The sequence below is a fragment of the Amblyomma mixtum genome, chromosome 2 (genome assembly GCF_055824585.1).
Source record: "Amblyomma mixtum isolate Tamu chromosome 2, ASM5582458v1, whole genome shotgun sequence".
NCBI classification, from domain to species: domain Eukaryota; kingdom Metazoa; phylum Arthropoda; class Arachnida; order Ixodida; family Ixodidae; genus Amblyomma; species Amblyomma mixtum.
In genome coordinates, this window is record NC_143013.1 from 291,945,666 (window position 1) to 291,963,498 (window position 17,833).

The 17,833-nt window shown below is 46.7% G+C and overlaps 1 protein-coding gene across 2 annotated transcripts in view; it reads left to right on the forward strand.

Annotated features, from left to right (window-relative positions):
• LOC149364465 (replication protein A 70 kDa DNA-binding subunit-like) overlaps positions 1 to 17,833 on the forward strand; it is a 41,890-nt gene that overhangs the window by 23,378 nt on the left and 679 nt on the right. Inside the window, exons 7-14 of one of the 2 annotated variants that reach the window (XM_089574413.1) lie at positions 558 to 729; positions 3,084 to 3,282; positions 3,863 to 3,975; positions 4,750 to 4,819; positions 8,453 to 8,590; positions 10,572 to 10,813; positions 12,852 to 12,968; positions 14,575 to 14,661. In XM_089574413.1, coding sequence (XP_089430539.1) covers positions 558 to 729; positions 3,084 to 3,282; positions 3,863 to 3,975; positions 4,750 to 4,819; positions 8,453 to 8,590; positions 10,572 to 10,813; positions 12,852 to 12,968; positions 14,575 to 14,661 — 1,138 coding nt within the window. Of the gene's footprint in view, positions 1 to 557; positions 730 to 3,083; positions 3,283 to 3,862; positions 4,003 to 4,749; positions 4,820 to 8,452; positions 8,591 to 10,571; positions 10,814 to 12,851; positions 12,969 to 14,574; positions 14,662 to 17,833 lie in introns of both variants that reach the window. The other variant, XM_089574412.1, reaches the window with a different exon arrangement.

Below are 17,833 nucleotides of genomic sequence, written 5' to 3' on the forward strand. Positions count from 1 at the left end.
CCAAATAAACCATGTTTCAATCTAAATTCCTGCCATCTTAACCTACTCACCGTATTCTGTTTAACTTCCTGAGCTGGACCTGCTTAAGAAGTTAATATCTTAGAAGAACTTGTTGTTGGGCTAGTTGGTAGTTATTCATAATTAAATTCAAAGGCGCCAAACCATACGCACACACACACACAGGAGAAGAAAGAAAGACGAGACAGGCGCTCTGTCTCGTTTTTCTTTCTTCTCCTGTGTGTGTGTGTGTGTGCGTATGGTTTGGCGCCTTTGAATTTAATTAAGAAGTTAAGATCATTTGTGTAACCTAAGATGCCAAAGGAGCATGCGCCCACTTAAAAATTTGTCTCGTTTCATTGTCACCAACAAGCATGCGTGGGTACGAGGTGTTTATCTGACCATAAAGTCATTCGACACGAGCTCAAATTAAAGTTGAGAGTGTTTTTGTGTTCACTTGAGGCCACTAGGCTGACGACAGTGGCGTCCTGGGAAGCCAGTATTGCGTGTGTCTTGAACTGCTGAAACATAGACTTGCTTCTTTCTCTTGCACATTCGAGGTGGACCATCAGAGCGCGTGTTACGAACAAATCGAGCGTCCAGCCATATGACACCGCCAGAGGTCGAGGACAACGTTTTTCCATGATCCTGCTGGACGAAAGCGGAGAGATACGCGCCGTGGCTTTCAACTCTGAGTGCGACCGGCTGTGCAACATCGTAGAGGACAGCAAAGTAAGCCTAACTGCCTTGCCTGTAGTTGTGCTTAGACGGTGAATGTATTAATGAGCAGCTGAAGTGAGGTGGCGCAGTGAGCGTCGCTTCGCTGTCAAGTTTTAATATTTTGAAACGTAAGGATAGTGTCGAGGGGATCTTTAACGTGCGTTGACATCGCACGGCACATAGGCGCTCTTTGCGTTTCGCGTCCATCGAAATGCGGCCGGAGCGCCCAGGATTGAATCTTGGTACTCCGGCTCAAAACAGATACAGCATGATGTGCGATCGGCCCAGAGAGTCGGGCAAGAGAGAGAAAAAAAGAGGAAAGGCCGGAGATTAGCTTGAAGACGATTCCGGTTGGTTACCCTGCCTTGTGGGCAACAGAGGGTGGGATGTAGAGGGCAAGTTGAGTAAAGTAATTACGGAGGAGGTCAGGTGATGTGAGTGCACTAAAGTGACAACGTGTCGCACAAGCACAACGTTCCTAGGAATCTGAAGAATGCTTGGCATGTCATTAGGGCTGACTATCAGTGTGGCCCTTGTCCGATGATCTCTCGTCGCCAGTGGGGGAGGACTGAAGTCACGGGTGCCGGGTTGCCGGGCGTACCTATGAGGAATGAGTAGTGTTTTGTAAAAGAAACGCCGAGACAGCAAACATGGTTCACTGCTGGACACGGAGCTAAAGCTCAGGGACAGCGAAATGAAAGAGCGAGCTGAAGAAAAAAAAGGCTGGCGATTTAGCGTGGCTAGGCCAAATGCTAGGGTCTTAGCAAGGGAGTGACACTCTCATAGAGCCAATGGGGACGTTTTTTCTTCGAAGGCGATGGTGGCGGCACCTGGGAGAGGCGGTAAATGCATCAAAAATCCAATATGGCGGCGCGTTTAGGCGGCTGGTTGTGGCCGGTTGCTCGCGCTACAGTGCACTGTACTCGCGCGTTCGTGGTGCTGGCGGCCGCTAGCTCGATCCAAGCTTTGTAAATACTGGTGATTAACTAATCCCGCGCTGCATTCACGCTTGATTTCCCAAGTACTTACGGAATCTGCTCACTCGCTTTTGTATTTCGATGTGTCTGTTGATGTAGCATGCTGTATGGTGGCGAACGGCGCGATGCTTAGCAGCTGCGATCGCTCGAGAACGAAAAGCGTAAATGGTTTTGTACAAAGAACAATTTATTAAGAGAACATCAGCAGTGACAAACTATGTTCAAAAAGTGATTTCGGGCATCAATGGCATCGCAATATCAGTGACAGGCATCCTAAAAATCAAAATAAAAAAACGCCATTATGTGAACCTAGAAGACATGAGTGCACAGAAAATATATAGGGGATAAAAAAGGTGTCAAGGTAGGTACAGTATACATAATAAAATGACTGAATATAGGTTTGTACGCGACTTTGTAAGAGATTTAGGTAAATAGCAGGGAAGTAAAACATCTGACATGTATTGAAACGCATCAGTCTGTGGCTATGAATAAGCACACGCAGAGAAAGGCAGCGAAAATTTTCAACCTTTGACTCGTGTAGAAGAAATCAGTGCGTTGGGCTAGGGACAATATAATATGCTGCAGTGCTAGTTCTTAGTATAAAGACTCCAAGAAAAGCTCACTGTGTGACTCGACATGACGCTAATGACGCTGCTGCAGTGCGAATGTCGCCGACGTCGCCGTTTTCGCTTGCGCGGCTGACCGGGCGTCGTCTGCTTGTCGTCTGCTGCCGCGTTACCCGCGTCGTCATCTTCGCAACTAATTTCTTTGATATCTTATTTTTAATACCTATGGCTGGTTATAATTTAGCTCATAAGCATGTTTTTATTATTGATAGTGGTCGAAAAATTTCACTTTTATTAGGCTTAACTGCAGCCGCGTTTACCGCTGATACCAGGATCGCTGCAATCGTTTCGACCATGGCGCCACCCTCGGCGCGGACGCGCAACTTGCAACATGCCACAGCCCTGGTCTTAGTGCTAGCGTTTTAAAATTGGAGGAGTGGGCGCTTACCCTAGCATGCGAAGCCTAACCGCTTTGGTGGTGGTGGTAGTGGTTTATTTAAAAAGTAAAAAGTGAAGCAAAAGAGTGTTGCCGGCCGCGGCAATTGCTATCTAATATCTTAAGCACCCGAGCTGCAGCCGGCGGAAACGAAAGGGAAAGGGAGAGGATAGTGAGGAGAAGTATAGAGGGGAGCGACAGCCAGCAGTCGTGATAGGGGTGGCTGCAGAATCGTGGAAGTATTGCATTGTCCGCGCCATACAACTGTCTTCTCTGCGAGCGCCCATGCAGCTTCCAGTGCGGCAGCCGGACCGAGGTGTAAAGGGTAACGGGAGGTTCTGTTGAAGGAGAGACTTCTACATAAAGGCCCCCATATTTTTTTTCTAGGTGTACTACATTTCGAAAGCCATAGTCAAGAAGGCCAAGCCAGGTTACGCATCTTCGAACAAGAACGGTTACGAGATGTCTTTCACGTCAGAAACGACCATCGTGCCCTGCAACGACGATACCTTGAAAATCCCCGCGCTTCATTTCAACTTTGTGTCCCTTGAGCGCCTGCAAGAAATGAGCAAGGACATTGTCGTCGGTGAGCACGCCGTCTTTTCTTTCAACAGAGACAATGATGGCACGGTTGCCGGGAAATTAGCCTCTCATTGTCAGGTGTAGATACAATTGTTTTGTGCGTAACGCTTCCTGAGCATAAAATTCAGAATATTTCACATCTTCAGGCCGGTGGTGCCCAGTGCAGGACAAGGTGATTTTCGTTATTTCAATTTGGTATAGGTTTTCTTTTCACGAGTGGCCTTGATTCTTTGATATAGCATATTAGAACGGCATACGCACGTAGCAGCGATTTTAGTATACATCATTATATCTGTGCTGCTTTCCTCTACCTTCTTGAAATCTGCCCGTCACCCAGTAGGAACAGGCATCTTAGGGACATGTGGTATTTTTCTGCTGGGCTAATGAAAACTCTATGTGTGCTTTAGATGCTTGTTTTCTTGATGATTTAAAGCAATTTTGTGGTTGTTTTATACACAATGAGCATATAGTCGAAGCAGTAGGCAACACCTCCGTTGGAGTAATGTTTATTGAACTGCATGCGCGGGTGGCCCCGTTCAGCAGTCCTTTGCGTGGTTGCAGTATCTTATGTGCCGTGCTCGCAGACGTGATCGGAGTCTGCACGCGGGTGGACGAGGTGGAGACGGTGATTGTGCGCAAGACGAACCAGGAGCTGAAGAAGCGGGACATGCGACTGATGGACCAAAGCGGCACCGAGGTGCGCCTCACGCTCTGGGGAGATCAGGTGCGACTGCGCGTGGCACGTGGTCCGTGCTCTGTGCCGAATGAGGGTGCAGAATGGAGACTGGTTTAACCTCAGAAATTTTTGTTCCTTCAGCAGAGTTGCGACAGCAGGTTTGAAGACTCCCTTCGAAAGCCTTTCAAGTGCACTGCACGTGCATACGTGCACACGTACACCATGCGTCACAAATTTATCGAACGTGCTTTCGGCCAGCAAATTTAATGTTTGCATCTAGGACGGATTACGACACGTTGATTAGCGCACTGTGCATTTCGCGCACTCAGTATTAAGGTCCGTAATCGGTTCCAGGTCGCGTGCAAAGCCGGCGACGAGTTTTTATCTGATATTGCCTTTCATAAGCTCCCAACTGCGTCTGCACATACGTGCATACACATATGAATGTGAACGTATACAATGACCACCCCGGCTGTTCACGAAAACGGGCAACCGAGTGTGGAACGTACTGGAGATGCTTGTTAACTGCACGTGGAATGCTTCCACTGCTAGTGTTCCCAGTTTGCTTTGTGTTTTGTGTCCAATAACGCCTCAGTTCTGAGAAATTTTGGGACAAAAAGTTCTTCAGCTGCTCTAACGTGCGTCTGCAGGTCGCGAGGCGTGATTTCTGTAGGTGGTGGCTAGGCGACTCTATTTTTATCAAGGCCAACGAGGCAAAAACATATTTCGAACCAAACTACTAAGATCACAAAAATAGGAGCGATAAATATGGTTCTTACCTTTTCGAAATCGCAGGCGGAGAGATTTGACGGGTGCTGCAATCAGGTGGTGGCTGCGAAAGAAGTTCGCGTAACTTACTTCAACGGTAAGCCAGCCTTGTAGTGTCTGTCGACGCCTTTTTTTATCGCTTTTAAGTTTGGATCTTTGTTTGCTTCCACATATGAGCTTTCTTTGCATGCATTTTTTTCAGTGTATCCTATTTAAACAGGGACGTCAGAGAAACCTGTGAGAGGGTCTTTTTCCTGATAAACTACGTTGCGGTCGTAGTGTATCGGGAGGGAGAACTTCAGATTCACCTCCTGGCCAAAGGATGTACTCGCCATGTAACTTCCTGGCTAAAGAGCCTCCATAAAAGGCCTCGTGCCCACAGCACTTTCTGGCCAAAGGACCTCCTGGCTAAGGAACCTCCTAGGAGGATCACCTTTCGGTCATGAGTCTCCTGTCCGAAGGGCCTCCTTTGTAAGGAACTTCCTCGCTAAAGAACGTCCTGATCAAGGAACCTCTTGGGCAAATTAGCCTCCGGCCAGAGAACCTTCTGCTCAAAGAATATTCTGGCTAAACAACATCGTCACCAAAGGGACACCTGTCCTAAGAACTTCATGGCTAAAGGACCTCTTGGGCAAAGGACATCCTGGGCAAATAACCTCCTGGCCAAAGATTGTTCGGTCTAAAGTACCTACTGCTGCAGAACCTCACCTAAGGTCTTCCTGTCCAAAGAACTACCCGGCGAAAGGACCTCCTGAGCAGATAACCTTGTTGCCATGCTTGTCTTCGTCAAATGACCTCCTGGATAACGAAACGCTTGGGCGAAGGGCCTCCCGGCTATGAACCATTTGGCCAATGAACTTCCCGGCGAAAGAAATTCCTGGCCAAAGAGTCTCCCGGGTCCTGACCATAGGACCTCCCGGATCCCGGCCAAAGAATCTCCTTGCCCGTAGGACCCCCTGGCCAGAAAAACCTCATGGTCAAAGAAACTCCTCAGTAAAGCACCTCCTGGCCAAAGAGACACCTGTCCTAAGAACATCCCGGCGAAACGCAATGTTGCCTGGGATGAGCCTGAGCCATAAACGACATGTGGTCTGGAGAAGTGCGGTATGGATGTGCCATATCTGGTCTTACGGCTTGGGTAGGCCTTGGGACATGTGTGCTCATGATAGGGGGGTGAGCTGCAGTACAGCTATTGCTCTCAGTTCTTTGCCATGGGGGAAGGTGCCAAACCTTGTATGTGTTGTTTACCTTGGCACATTCCGGTTCGTCTTTGAACAAGAGCGCATGCATTTGAACAGACGCATCAGGCTGATGGTGGTGGGAGTGACTTTACTGCCTTTAATGGGAATATGAGAAGGAATGGGTAAGAAGGGCGTGGGGGAGGGGGCGAGGAGCATTGGATGAGGTAAAAATAAATATCACAGATTCAGTTTAGAAGACTGCGACGCTGCGGACACTGAACGCGTTCATCTTTGGGCCCATGGTCGCCCAAACATTGGTGGGGTGCAGCGCTGCACATGTCCAGAGGAGGTGGCGGACGCCAGCTGCGTCCGACGCAAACCCGCAATCCGTGCAGCGCTCTCGAGGCGGTGCTGGCGCGGCGGGAGTGTCGTTTGACGGTGGATGCAGACTCCATTTCCGCTTAGTAACCAGGTCCGGTGGGATCGCAGTGTTCATTGTCTTCATAGCCCCCACCATGCGTCTTCTCTGAATAGACGACAGAAGAGCATAGCGGAATGAAATATCCTGGAAGACGGACATATAAGCAACGACTTTAGGCGAAACCTTCGGTGTTGAGCTACCTTGCTTTGTGTACAGCCTTTGTCAAAAGTTTGGAGCCCAGGGGGTTTTCTTTTGAGCCACACTGTGTCGTTCTAAATGGATCTCTAGCGCTCTAAATTTTCTGGACATGAGAAGATTTCTGGTACTGCCTCCTGCAATAGGTAGGACTTCCATGAATGCTCCTGGAGTCCCAGTATAAAGCTTGGAAGTGAACCACCTGGGCTCTAAACTTTTGACAAAGACTGTACGTGGTCGGACTGGAGTTCGTTGCACATGAATCAGCATATCGGCTCGACCACACGGCGGTTCGTGTCCTTGCATGCCACCGGCCATTGCGGAGACGACGTCGCTTTGTGGTTCGTGCTTAGAGTGTGCCAGGGATGGCGCAGGTATTGTCGAGTTGTACACATCCCAAAAAGATAGGGAGATGAGGCACTCGCCAGGATACCTGTTTATGAATGCTGTGACATAACGCACTGACGACACACCATAAGAAAGCATGTCTATAGCACGACTGCAACAACAGCAACAATAACTACAGGAAATACCATCATCGCCCAGTTTTCTCGTCGCCTAAAATATGAATCCAATAAGCGTCTATAGTCTGACATTTTGCGCTGCTGCAGCGCAACCCAGAAGGCCATTCCACAAAGAAATACAAGAACGAAAAAAAAAGAGCTTTGGAAGCTGAAAGTCAAATAAGAGTTGGACTTTCAGTTCCATAAGTGCATTCTCCAGCTGGCGGCTAATGATAGAGCTATCCGTTTTTCCAGATGAGGGCAAATACGCTCTGGTTGGTACATTTTTGAAGAACTGGATAAAACAGAGCAAATGAAGCCGAGACAAGAGAAGGACAGACACCAGCGCTGGTGCTTCCTGTTTGTCCAGCGCTAGTGTTTGTCCTTGTCTTTTTTCGTCTTCCGTTGCGCTGTTTTATCCAGTTCTACCCGTTCTATTCACTGCGCGCACGGTCCACATTCTTTTGTCCCCGACTGTGCATTTGACGAAGTTTTCGCCAATTTTTTATTCAAAGAAAAGCACAGATTTTTCCATGCTATATGGGTAAACGTCTACTGCTAGTAATTAATTTTACTCCTGCGTTCCATGCAGCAGTCGTGTAAATTTTCCAGGCGTCGGCCGATTTCAACCTGATCATTTGTATCGGCAGCTGTAGAGTAAATTAAGCGGTGGTCGGTGAAAAGTTGTATTTTATATGAATATACATTTAAAAGTATGTATGCGAAAGGAATAGAGAGTCACTGAAACCAACAAAAGCGCAGGGGATATCCTACTGCTTTAAGAGTGATATTGATTAGGGGGGGAAATGATTGCGTAATTGCGAATATTATACGCTCGTATAGAAAGTGAAAAGAGAAACAAGCACATGATGCTGGTCGATTCTGCATTTACAACCTCCGCACACAACTATGTGTGGAAGAAACGACGTAGCTTGGTAATGCAAACACGCACATTTAGCCGCCAAATCTAGATGTCTTTCTACATCAGCGTTAACTTTGGTTGCGAAAGCAACACTACGCTAGTCGCCGAGCCATTTCGCGGAGTCGAGGAAAGGCGATACTGCGCATGCGCGAGGGACAGCCACGTCACACGGCGCACAGCTGGCGCGCCGCCGCCATCGCTGTGCGGGTGACTCACAGGTGCAGCCGCCGCGCTGGCCAGTTGCGCATGTGCAGTAGCGGCGTATAGCTAGCGTGCCGGGGCCGCCGCTGCTGCGCGCTCTCCATCGCCTCTCTCTCTCTCCTCGTTGCTATCGCAATCCTCCAGGTTTAACCAGTTCTAAACCGCAGCCAATTTTTAACAACGCGAAAGCGACTGCATGACTTCGGAAATGAGCTGAACTTCGATTGACCAGAAGAATTGTGGCTGCGCATTCGATTACTCCAGAGCTTGCGTAGCTGCTTATTGCTTCGTTACTGTTCACTTTCAGGTGTTTCCCTCTCCTTGACGTCATCAGGTGCGCTGCACATAACGCCAGACATTCCAGAATGCCACGCACTTAGGGAGTGGTACACCATAGAGGGCGCTCACATGCAGCCGCGCTCGATTTCCGGCAGTCAAGATGCTGGTAGGTAACCACTTTCTTTTGTTACTTTTTATCTGAGGTTTAGAGAAATTTTAAAACAGCCATGTTCGTATACCATCGGGACATTACATGCCTTAGGCTGCTTCAGTACTACCAGCCTGGAACTATCGCTCCAAAACACCCAAGGTCATTTCAGAAGTGCCCTGAGGTTCCGCGCTCGGTCCACTTTTATTTACAGTCTTCATTGACGACCTACCTACAGGTATCTAATCTACAGTTCGCCTCTTCGTGGACGATTGCGTACTATCGTCGCATAGCCACCACCTCTGATCAGCCACCCCAGCAGAAAGACCTAAATATAATAAATAAGTAAAAGAATATCAACTAATATAATAGAAAATTGGTGCAGCGCCCGGGTGATGAAAGTCAACATATCAAAATGTAAGTAAACGCAAGTGTCCCGAAACTGTTACAACCTAAATTATTCACACTTAATAAACTCCGCGACCGTTTCATGAGTTGAATCGCGCCGATATCTAGGTCGTGTTGTCACGAGCAAATTGAACTGGTTGGAACGCATCTCGAAACTGGTGGACAACACACCTAGAGCATTTGTCTTCTTTATGTGTTCTCTCTTTTTTTTAATCCCCTTCCTCCACCCCTAATCTTGCCTATGAGGTTATACGTGCGACCCAAACTCGAAGGTGCCTGCGCAGTATGAAGCCTTCATAACTTGATTAAACTACTTGAAGCTATACACAAATGGGCGGCTCGCTTCATCTTCTCAAAATATGATACATTGATTAGAGCTAGTGCCATCAAAACGTCCACTGGTATCGACTCATTAGCTCATCGACGGAATATATCACGGCTGTGCCTATTTCATACACTGTGTTGCAATCGCCCTGACCTTCGAATCTGACTTTAGTACAACTCATACGAACGTCGAGCCGATATATTAATCCTTTTAGTATACAGCGTATAAGTGGTACCACAATAACTTTCATTAAATCTTTCTTGCCTGTGGCCATTGATGAATGGAACTCGATTCTCGAATCCATCGTCAACGAACGCCACAACTAAGTTTAAGCAGCTCATTTAAGCCACTTTAAGCATTTAAGCAGTTTAAGCCACTTTGATCCATTAAATTTGTAAGCAGCAATAGCTCATCATGTTTTTTTTTGTTTATATCCTGCTTGGCTATAGCAATGAACGTAATTTATTTTTCTAGCTACTACTAATTCTCATTTATATACCATATTTCTCGTTGCCTTCTTGATTTCTTTTTGTATGGATTGTGCTTTGAAAACATATTGTTACGATCGAATACCGTGTCAAAGCATGCTCATATTTAGTTTTTTTTTTTTACACTACAGGCCTCACGATTTCATAGATTTGTACAGCGCTTTAATGTCTTCTCGTTTGTGTTTTTTCCTTTCATATTGATATGATCACATACGCATATTATTGCCCCCCTTCTATTTAGTTCTCAGCTTAGGGCCAGTAAAGAATAATAAATGGTGGTGTTAATCATAATGAACGGTGAATGGGTGTGAATTTCGTAGCGCGTGGGGTGTCATAAGGGGTTAAGAAAAAAAAAACACAGGGCCACACAGAAGACAGGGCCGCAGCTGCTTAGTGGGGCTAATTGACCGAGAAAAAAAACATTCATTCTAAGCATCTCCCCTGTTCAAGTTAAGCTCAGCCCTGTTTCTACTCATCTGCCGTGAGAAATGGTGTTAGCATCACTGCTTTCCTCGAAACTATTAGTCTTATGGCCCGGACAGTACTAGTCTTTACACGATTCGCTTGCGCCATGTAGGGATTCACAGCTGGACTGCAAGGAGCGACATTTTAAAAGCACAGCAAGTTTTTTCTACTTGTGTGAGTTGAGTGCATTTTACACCATGACTGTGGCCTCATAACCAGCACGAGCGGACGTGCCCCAACAATTACCGCATTGCTGCATATACAAGCAACTTTGATGACAAGCGCTCAAGGTAGCCTCTTGGCTACTTCACAGGACGAACTCAAGACAACTGGAAGAGTCTGGCTCAAGCTAAGGGGGAGGGTCTGGGCCAAAATGGACCAGATTACTACAACGTCAAGGCGTACGTTTCTGTCATCAGCAAGAAAAACGCCCTCTACAAAGCCTGTCCCAGTGAATCCTGCTACAAGAAGGTGGTTGACCTGGAGAACGGAGACTACCGCTGCGAAAAGTGCAACCGGCAAACCACAGATTTCAAGTGGCGGCCTTTGATCTCGGTGCGTGTCGTGACCGTTGTGATCGTTCGCGCGTTTTGCATTGTAAAGGACATGGCACTCCACTTAGCTTAGCACTTTGAATTAGAGCACTGCACGGGCCTCAATCTGAGGCCCGAGCCCGGTTCGGGCCCGAGACCTGAAGCCCGAGCCCGGCCCAGGCCCGCGGCTCCAAGCCCGGGCCCGGCCCGGGCCCGCTAAATTATCGCTCAGCGAGCCCAGCCCGGCCCGGCCCGTTTCACAGTAACCCTTTAGGTATACTGCTCACTCTGAGCAAGTAGACCGCTACTACACCGATAAGAAACTGGCCGACAAAGGTTCTGAAACCGTAGTTTGGCTTCCAGAAAGTTGGTTCTTTTTAACCCAGAAGGAAGTGATGAAGAGTAGTGCTCGCCAGGCCCGTCTTTTGGACAGTGATCTCGTGTAGGTGGGCAAAGATAAACTCGGAAGTATCGAGAGCTAAATAAAAAGGGCTGCATACACTCGTAGTATTCTACTTTGCGTTCCCCCATGATTTTAATCAGTTATATTCTGCCGCCCGCGAAGTATAAATATTAAAGCTGCCTAGCAAGCAGTGGGATGACATTTCTTTTAGCGAACGCGATCTCACAGATTGAGCTCACAGCCGAACTGGTCGCCTTTCAGCAGAAACGGAAAGCTAAAAGGCTTGAGTATTTCACGGGATGTGCTTAAAGACTATAAGCGTCCTAAACTGATATGTTCTTCCCGAATGCATTTCTAGTAGTGTATAGGTATGTTTTGGGATGACGAACGATCAATGGCCAATTAAGGCCGGTTGAATTTTACTCGTACTGCACCGCGGCGTGCAAATAAGGAAATAAGTAAGTCAATGAATAAAGCTTAGTTTTTTTTCTCGGCGCCTACTATAACCCATAGCTCATCCGTGTTGCTGCTTCAATGCAGCAGTTGTGCACTTCACTCTGCAATAGCGAATGAGAAGTCGGACACCAGCCGTTTCTGTACAGACCCAAGCCCGACTCGGGCCCGTAGCTTTAAGCCCGAGCCCGGCCCGGGCCCGCAACTTCAGGCCCGGGCCCGGCCCAGGCCCGGCAAAATAAATCATGTCCCGGCCCGGCCTGGCCCGTGGGCCGGGCCGGGCCCGGGCTTTCGGGCTGGCCCGAGCCCGTGCAGTGCACTACGCTGAATTACCCGTTGTCCGAAGTCCGGTGTAGCATCGGTCGAGGAGTAGAGTGGCGAGCCCTTCGGGAGAAAAGGCAGGCCAGCCGGCGACGCGATAGAGGTGGAAGTGAAACGAGGCGAAGTTTCGGGGAGGGAAGCGGGGTGGAGGAGGGATAATAAGATGAAGCAAGTGGAAGAGTGTATGGGGGCTGTTAATCCGTGATCGCGAAATTTCAGTCCACGATCTATTTGTGCAGTGCACGCTCGACCGCAAGGCGGAGCATGTACAAAATAATTTTCTTTCATCGCTTAATGTCCGTACTAAAGTTTCCCGGATAGGAGCAGCTGAGACAGACCTCCGTAAAGAGTGAACCATTTTGTGTGTCGTGTTGCGTACGCAGCTAAATATCCTTTACATCCATCAGTGACGTCAACATAGCTTACTGCTACCTTTTACAGTTAGCGTCCCCTATGACGAGCAGTGCTACTTGTTTAGCTCAGAAACATGCGAGGTCAGTATTGCTTTCTTGTATTTTTTACCGAACATCAAACTCTTGCTCAGCATTGTAATTAAACACGCCGAGTGGTTAGATCCAATTATTAAAAAAAAAAACACTCATTACCTGTCATGCATGCATCTGGTGCATTCTTTCTGCTTGTTATGTATTCCGGCGGGCAGATGGCAGCGCTGTATGGTGAAATTCAGTGTGGAAAAGTCTACTATTGCCACTTCCGGTTCATTGCATGCCGCTGCGGCAATTTAACGCTCGCTCGCTTAGGCCATAGCGGCCTTGCTTACAGGGTTCGTTGCGTGCATGTGACTGCAAGAGCAGCACAAGCAAGAAATTGCTTTAAAACCACCGTTTTAAAATTTACTGTTCTTTGTTCCTTGTGCTCGCAGGTGACTTTGGCAGACTTTAGCGGTGAACAGTCGGTAACATGTTTCGGTAAAGAAGGCGAACAGCTGATTGGAAAGCCTGCAGAAGAATTAGGAGAGATGTACACCACGTCCAGCAACGTAGGTACACGTTCAGTAGTTCGGATTTTTAAAAAAAATCTTAAAACCAATTTTTAAAAAATTGGTGGAACATTCTCCCAAGCTAAAACTATTAACCAAGGTGTTCCTCAGGGCTTTATTTTAGGACCCTTACTATTCATACTATATATTAATGACCTTCCTAATTCTATTAGTCCAACTCACTGTGTCTCATATGCTGATGATACTACCGTGTCGTTATCTAATACGTCCATAGATGATCTGACTCTTGAATTGAATGCCGTTCTAAGTAATTTCGCCAAATGGTGCACTGATAATCAGTTGGTGATTGATACTGCTAAAACGAAATTCATAGTGTTCAAAAGTAGCCAGAAAATTCTTTCGAGTCCTCCTACGTTAAACCTTTGTTCTTGCAATGCTCCGGCTTCTGATAACACCAACTTTCTCGGCGTTATTCTTGGTTCAGCTATTAAATTTTCCGTCCATAACGCTCATCAAAAGAAAGGATCTATGTTTGGCATCAGAGCTCTGATTAAGGCGCGTCCATATTTTCCATGCAACCTACTTCTATCTTTGTATTATGCCTTCATACATAGTCACATCACTTTTGGGATTATTGCATGGGGAAGTACTTATCATTGCCATTTATCGTCTCTGCAACACTTACAAACCAGGCCATCCGCATTATTACCCGTAGCCCTTTCTCAACTAATGCTCGTTCTTTATTTCATGAGCACAGTATTTTACCAGTCCACCAGCTTTTCCAGTATCAACTCGCAATCATGTTCTTTAGATTACTACATGGCACCCTACATTTTCAGTTTGTAGACCCCTTCTTGCTGATCAATCACAACCCTACCAGATTTGCAGCAAGAAGCAATTTTCTGCTCCTCAAAGTCCATACCAATTATGGTAAATCGACGTCGTCTTTTCAAGCAATTTCTTTTTGGAATACATTGCCACCACTCTAAAAACATCAATTTCCTTGCCTTAATTCAAAAATATGCTCGAAGTATATTTATTGGAATGCTGATGTGTTATTCTCTTTTTGTGTATATTACCTGCATTATTGTGATTTTTTACTCTGTTTTTGTGGCGAAGTATTGATTTGATATTTTCTATATTTTATACTTATCCGCTAACTATGCTGCAATCACTTCTTGTATTATTGATTTATCGAGGGTCCCGGTGCAGTCTTTGACTTTGGGACCCTCGTCTGTACATTTGTGATCTTTTGTATATTTTTTTGGGACCAATAAACTTCCTAACTTTCTAATAAAAAAAAAAAGCATTTTAGGGCCCGCTTCCCGAGGTTTCTAGTCGACATATCTCGAGCTAAATATTTTCGGAATACGCCCGCACTTTCAAACCTCGCAAGAAGTGGGAAGAGTGCACCTATAAGAAGCCGTAACTGTAATCTCTCTGCAAAGTTGAGTCCTATCGCTATCTAAAACTTTGTACATGTCGTTAATTGCATTTGGATTACTTTGACGAAGTGTTTAAAGACGATGTGGGGATAGCGGTGCACTTTCTTTCTCCTCTCTCCTCCTTCCTTGCTCACCTCCTGTCCTCCTCCCCTCCGTTTGTCCTCACCAAGTTTTCCGTTTATTTGTTTTGCTGCTTGCAGGAGGATACGAGATTTGAGGACGCACTTTTTGACGTGCCCTTCAGACCTTTCATTTTCAGGCTCCGAGCGAAGAAGGAAGTCTACAATGTGAGTTTATATATTTGTTTTGTTTATTATTTTTATTTTAACTGTTTTATTACCTTGCTCGCGCCCCTAGATGAGCTATTCAACGGCCTCCTATTCTTCATCGTAGTCTAGAAAAGAGTTCAAAAGCCCTAATAACGGCTCTCTCTCACGCAACTTCTTTCTAAGGAGCAACTCGAGGAGTTTTTTGAGGTTGCCATATTTTAATGAAACTTAGATTTTTCTCTCGTGCTTCATTACCTCTACAAAGTTTGGCAGCCATGCGGCTTTTCATTCCGGTCAAATCGATTTTAAAAATTGATATGGCAACGCGGCATTTTCGACGTCAAAAAAATTCTACGCACGAAGATACCAGCTTCTCGCTTCACTAACAGCTTCGAATCTTGTGTTAGGTCGTCTCAGGCTTTTTACGAAAGGACTCATCGTTTTCTGTCGCTACTTTAGCCATGCAACGTGCGTACGAGTGTTTTTAAATATTGTTTGTGACGTCATCATTGCGTCACGCGAAGCCTCGTACTCGTCACGCACCGAGTTTCAGTTTCGGTTTGCTGTTTAAGCTGTTTCCAAATGGTTTCACTCAGCCCAATGAAAAACGGTTTGCTGTGGCAAGAGAGGAGACTGTAGGGAATCAGACGTCACTATGTACACAGAATGTTGGAAAAAGCTCCTGAGTTGCTCTTTAATATCACTGGCTAAATGTAATTTTGATGGCTAAGTACTGCAAAAATATTACATCTAAAATACCACTATCATGATCTTCACTTGTTATTTTGGTGGAATTAAATGTAAACGGCACATGATTACTCCAAGTTCTAAACCAGATTTTTTTCTCACGGCGCACAGAACGTCCCGGAAAGTAATTTTATATGATACCGGTGGCTCCAAATTAGTATATACAGGTCAGTATATGCAGCCATATGTGGCTTCAAGTTCATTTGGCCAAGTTATTTATTTGACTTCACGTTGGAGCTCACTATGTGGGACCTTAACCCTTTCTTAACTATTTGATACTCAAAATTTTACATTGTAGTTCAAGCAGCAGAAAACCTGCAGTGTACAAGGAAGCATAAGTACGGTGTTAAAAAAAAAGGCTTTATTTGTAACCGCACAGTAAAGAGTTCCTCTTTGTTCTGTTCACAACGTTCACAAGCCATCACTGTAGGCAATGCTGATCAAGACCTACTGAACTACAGACCTGCACAAATGGCCCTGCTCCAGCGCGCATGTTCTAGTTCATGCCTTTTGCCGCTAGGGCAAAAACATTACGGGCGGCGTGGCGCTAATATATACCTGTTGAGAAAATGGCCTCCTCCATCATTTTATTTCAGACAGGGCAGTTTTGTCTTTTGTCCACGTAATTAATATCATCCATTTATCTATGCTAGGCATGGTGGTGCCGACGAAAAGAAAGCGGACTAAAAGGAAGACGTTTTTTATACTCTTACAAAGCGAAAAAAAGTCGTTATTATGGTTATTTTCATTGTTGATGTTAAGATAGCAGAGAAAGAAAAAACAAATGTATTAAATAGCACGCCCAAAATGGCAAACGATGATGATCATCATAGCAGACGAACCAGTGAATCGAGCGCCCTCAACGGCCAAAAAGCTAACGAAAGTTGGCGCACGCTGCTCCATAGGACCCCGTGTCACAAAGTGCGCGCATGCTTTATTTTTCTTCTTTCTTCTCCGACCAAGGTGGCCACGGCTGGCCATGGCGCCGGCAGTATGCGGGCATGTCGCGACGCAGCGGCGATGACTTTGCCTCCCCCCGCGTGGGCGTTGACCTCTCGCGACGCTGGGGGGTCAAGACTACGCCGCCCCCCTCCTCAGGATTATAGCCGGGGAGCGAGTGCTTTCGCGAGGGGGGGACGGGAAGCGTCCCCCAACCTTGGGAAGTTAACATCCCTCCTCGTTAGGACCATACCTTTCCTTCGCGTCCCCTTCAGTTTCTTCATGCTTCTTCTCCCCCCTTCTCAACATCTGTATATCGTTGGTGCACGGGGCCGAGAGGATTCGTTTGCTTTTATTTGTTTTTTTTTGTGGTTTGTCACGTGAACACGGTGGCGGGAAAATCACGACCGAGTTAGTTGGTCTAGAGATTTCGGTGCGTGCCGACGTGTGCGGGGTCAGCCAGGGCAGTGGTCGGGAAGTGAGCCTAGGCGGTGTCTGACGCGTAGAGCGCGGCGACGGCGGCCCCGAAAGACGCGTGGAAGACGCGTAACCCGGGGCCCAAGTGCGCCCGTATCCGCACCCCCCCATCAGCACCGCGCGCTTCCGCAGCCCGACGCTCCCTGCGACCGGACCTTGCCACTACGCAGCTAAGTCACCGATTCTCACCACTCGCTCCACTCTTTTCTTTGTTCTGTCGCTGTTCTCGCCCTATTCTTTTGTATATTGCTTTAATCGTGTAACCTTGTTGTATAGTTCTCGCCCTGTTGTTTTCCTTCTTATTGTTAATAGTTGTTTGTGTTCGATTCTGTGTTTATTCGTGTCGCGTCTCTGTATTGCCGCTCTTTTGTTGGGCCTTGTTTTGTAACTTTTTGTTGTGCTGGTTTGCCCAAGTATAAAAGTGTTTGATAAGTAACCTGCCTACGCCTCATGCCTCCGGTCAACGGCTAATCAGCCGTGGCCCCTATCGCCGGTCAGCAGTCTAACCTCATCTTCCGCACGCGGGGTGGAGAGGTTGTCACTCCTCCCCCTCCGAACTTACGGAGAGTGCAGCAGTGGGCAGGTTGGCCCGATTAATTACAACTTCGGCGCCAACCAAACATCAAGCCGCCCACCATATCGTGACACCCCGCCATGTGTGCAGGTCTGTAGTTCAGTAGGTCTTGATGCTGATGCAACATTTTCTGAAGTGACTGAAATAAGCTCGTGCTTTCTTTCGTGTTCCACAACACGAGCTGTGAGGTCAACATTTCGCTGTGGTGCAGTTTGAGGTAAGACTAAGACACGTCTAAGGGTCACATGCGTAATAATTGTTTATTTATTTTTATTTATTTATTTATTCATTTACACTCAGGGCCAGATGTATTACAGAGGGGAGTGGTTTAAATATGCAACAATGACCGAGAAATGCGGCTAAACCTTACATAGAAAGTTACTCCTAATCGCAAAATGTCAGAGAATATTATCTAATCATAAAATACTGTGAGACGTTATGTAAGAACAAGGT